Source organism: Echinops telfairi, unplaced genomic scaffold (assembly GCF_000313985.2).
Source record: "Echinops telfairi isolate 266 unplaced genomic scaffold, ASM31398v2 ScPeMD7_443;HRSCAF=831, whole genome shotgun sequence".
Lineage (NCBI taxonomy): Eukaryota > Metazoa > Chordata > Mammalia > Afrosoricida > Tenrecidae > Echinops > Echinops telfairi.
In genome coordinates, this window is record NW_022104341.1 from 60,273,244 (window position 1) to 60,276,950 (window position 3,707).

General features: G+C 40.7%; 1 protein-coding gene across 1 annotated transcript in view; it reads left to right on the forward strand.

Moving 5' to 3' along the window:
• The first annotated feature begins 3,393 nt into the window (after positions 1 to 3,393).
• LOC101663579 (DET1- and DDB1-associated protein 1-like) overlaps positions 3,394 to 3,707 on the forward strand; it is a 472-nt gene continuing 158 nt past the window's right edge. The window contains exon 1 of the mRNA XM_045291744.1: positions 3,394 to 3,706. Within this exon, the coding sequence (XP_045147679.1) occupies positions 3,394 to 3,706 (313 nt within the window). The remainder of the gene's footprint in view (position 3,707) is intronic.

The following is a 3,707-nucleotide window of genomic DNA, read 5'->3' on the forward strand; positions in this document are numbered from 1 at the left end:
AATTATCAAGTGTTCATGAGGGAAGGGGGAGTGGGGAGATTGGGGGAAAATGAGCTGATATTAAGAGCTCAAGTAGAAGGCAAATGTTTTGAGAATGATGATGGCGACAAATGTACAAATGTGCTTAACACATGGATGTATGGATGTATGGATTGTGATAAGAATTGTACAAGCCCCCAATAAAATGATTAAAAAAAACCCCACTCTATGATAAATGTACCAGGTGTAGGCCTTGGGAGGTCAGTGGGAGTAAAAGGAATATGGAAAATCTTAATTCTTGCACATTTGATTTCTAGTTTTCTAAATAATAACCTTGATCCAAAGTCCTATTTTCAACATCAGAAGCTTATTTTTAATTTTTTCTTTTCTAATTCCTGCTTTAATAGTCCTAATCCCACCCTATATATACCACCCTTGGGCAAATTAATATTTCAGGAACTAAGAAAAAAATTATATATATATATGTATTTATATATATATATGAAAATACAAAAGAGTAAAGCACATCTACATATTCCACAAAAATTCGAGTTACATATATATACACATAAGTATATATTATTTTTAATGAAAATCATTTATATTAGTTATCTATTAATACGTAATAAACTATCCCAAAATTAGTGGCTTAAAACAAGGAATATAACATTATTTTGCAATTTCTACGGGTCATGAATTTGGAAGTGACTTATTTAACCGGGTGACTGGTTCAGAGTCTTTCTTGAGATTACAGTCCAGAAGACCTGTGGGCTACCATCATCTATAAACTTGACAAAGGACAGCCTTCTTGGCTGTTGTCTAAAGAACTCAATTTCTTACCACCTGGGCTTGTGCTCCTGACACTAGCTTCTCTCAGAGAGAGTGAGAAGAGAGAGCTAGCAAAAAAGGAAGCCATGGTGCCTTTGGCGTTCTAGTCTCACTCTACTGTCCCTCCTCCAGTCTTTTTCATTTGAATAAAGTCCCTAAGGCCAGTCCACACTCCTCCTCTTAAAGGAAGTGTCAAAGAATGCAGGGACGTGTTCAGCCACCACAGCATTCAAAATCACTCATTGACCATTTTCTGCGTGCGAGAAGGCTGACCTGGGGTATAGCAATAACAACAAAAAGCAGAGCTTGCTTGCATGATGGAGTTCAACGTCTGGCAGGTAAATGATCAAGAAAAGATGCAATTACAATTCACTAAAATACAGGTCCTAATTTTCTCCATGCGACTTGGAGGACAGTATGTGCTTCAGGTAGTTCAGCAAATGTGTTAAGCATTTGAGAACGGAGACTCAACAAGCAGACTGACTATGTTCAAACCCAGGTCTTCTCCTTCCTGACTGTGTGACCACAGACCAGTAACTTAGCCTGTCTGTCCTGCAATTTCTTCATCTGTAAGATGGGGAGATAATCATACCTCCTTCCAGATCAGGGCCTTTGTAGATTAAATGAACTAGCGTATGTGAAAGCCTTTAAAAGAGGTTGCAACACAGCTAATGTTGGTTTTTATCACACTGTAAATGGCACACTGCTTCAAAACTGGAGGGTATTATTCTAATTTTTGAGATTTGATACATATATTTTTGAAAATTAAATGAACTTTCTTTGTAATTTAATTTTAATGGCATAGTTGTACTTTCTTTTCTTTTAAGCATTTAAACTGTAGTAAAATGTGCATGTCACTTCTCACCTCCACCCCCACCAACTCATCAATCCCACTTCCTTCCCCAGTGAAACCGCTCTAACACATTCAGGGGTATTCTTTCAAAACTTTCTAAAAACCTATTTATAAGTTACACTGTTTTAAAATATTTAGCAATGTAATCGTACTATAATTATAATCTTGCTATTTCACTTGCCTTTTTAACTTAATAATTGAATAGACCTTTTTATGCTTGTCAATCGAGCTTGACATCACCCCTTTTCATGAATGTCCACAGTGACGCAGAGTGGACACACAGTGCAGCTGCTCAGAGCAGAATGGCCCTATTTGTCAAGGGCTTCCACGTTGTCCACTTTTGCAGGATTCAGTCACGACTCTGCTATCTCTGTTTATTTCATGGAAAATTGGATTTGAGCTCTCCTTCCCTGACAGCTTCCTCCCTGACGTAGGGATTAGCTTTCGAAGGTTCTTTTGCACTATAGATTCTTCAACCATTCCTCTATTGATGGATATTTAGGTTGTTTCAACATTTATTATTATAAGCAGTTGTGAAATAGACTTTCTTATAAATACAGAGTTTAAGCACTTTATAGCTTCCAAAGATTGCATGAATATATATCTCCATTGGTTAAACTTTAACCCATTTATTTACAATCAGGAATATAACCTTGTATCTCCTCAGGAAAAAATCATAGCACTATTGAGTGACTATGGCATCCGTGGAGAATCTCCGCCTTTGGTCACAGCATTAAGAACTCTTGGTCTCCATCCCACTGAATATTTTTGATTCAGGTCTGTTGCCCGCCTCAGTCTGAATTTGCTGGGGTTGCTGCTGCCAAGCCCATAGCTCCGCATGTGGCAGAGTAGAACGGCACGTTTCCTCGGCTGTAATCTTTATATAAGGTGTGGTTTTGTTTGTGTTGTTTTTCCTGTCTTCTCTGTGGGTGCAGATGTTCTTTTGAGCCACTGGGTGAATAGGAACCGCCGACCTTGCAGTTAGCAGTTGGAAATGTAACTGCTGTGCCATCAGGACGCTTTAATTTAAATAAAAAGACAAGAACACTCATCTATTTATTTTACTTTGGACAAGAATATTCAGACCAGGGATTTCTGCAATGTGGCCTCGACCTATTTCTCCAACTTGACCTCTTAGTAGTTTTGTACAATTTTGCACATCTAGCAAGTTGTTCTACCCCATGTCACAAGAGCGCATCCTACACATTCCCACTTTGAAGTGTTTGCCTCGGCCCTTTCCTTGCTGGGGAAGGCCTTCCTGTTTCTCTCTGCTTTTTTCAGGCACAGTAGGAGAATTGCACGGTCCGTCCATCCCAAGAGGTGGCTTCCGAGTTTCCTACCATGATCACAAGTATTTGGAACAGGAATTGGCACCAGTCCCAAGTTATTGCCAATCACAGTTTCCCCCCTGAGAATTCAGAATTGGGACTATGCGAAGGTCAGACTCCCTCAAGGTGGCCAAACGTGTCGGCATGGGAGCTATGAGGTGAATATTTGATTCACAGGCCAGAGGTGCAGCAAAAGCTGGCTGGCAGAGACAGAAATATGAAATAGACTAGCACAGAGGAGACCAGTGTCCGGTCTGGATATTTTCCTAGTGTACAGCAACTGGGTCTTCTTCCTTCATGGGACCTTGTTAAACTTCTGCCTTGGATTTCATCAAATACTTGTCTACTTAAATTGGTTTTCCTATTTGCATTGAAAAAAACTGTGAAAAAAAGTTTTTAAGAAAAATGAATGTGTTGCTGCAGCGGGGGAGGCGGCAGCAGAGGCAGCGACGGCGGCTACAGACGGTGGCCGAAGTTCTGAAAGGATTGCCCGTCCACAACAAAAGCAATCTTAGCCGATTCCATGCTGACTCTGTGTGCAAAGCCTCGAACAGACGGCCCTCAGTCTACCTGTCCACTCGGGAGGACCCCTCTGAACAAATAATTGTGACCGAGAAGACCAATATCCTCCTGCGCTCCCTGCACCAGCAATGGGACAAAAAGAACGCTGCCAAGAAGCGAGATCAGGAGCAAGTGGACCTGGAGGGCGAGAGCTCAGC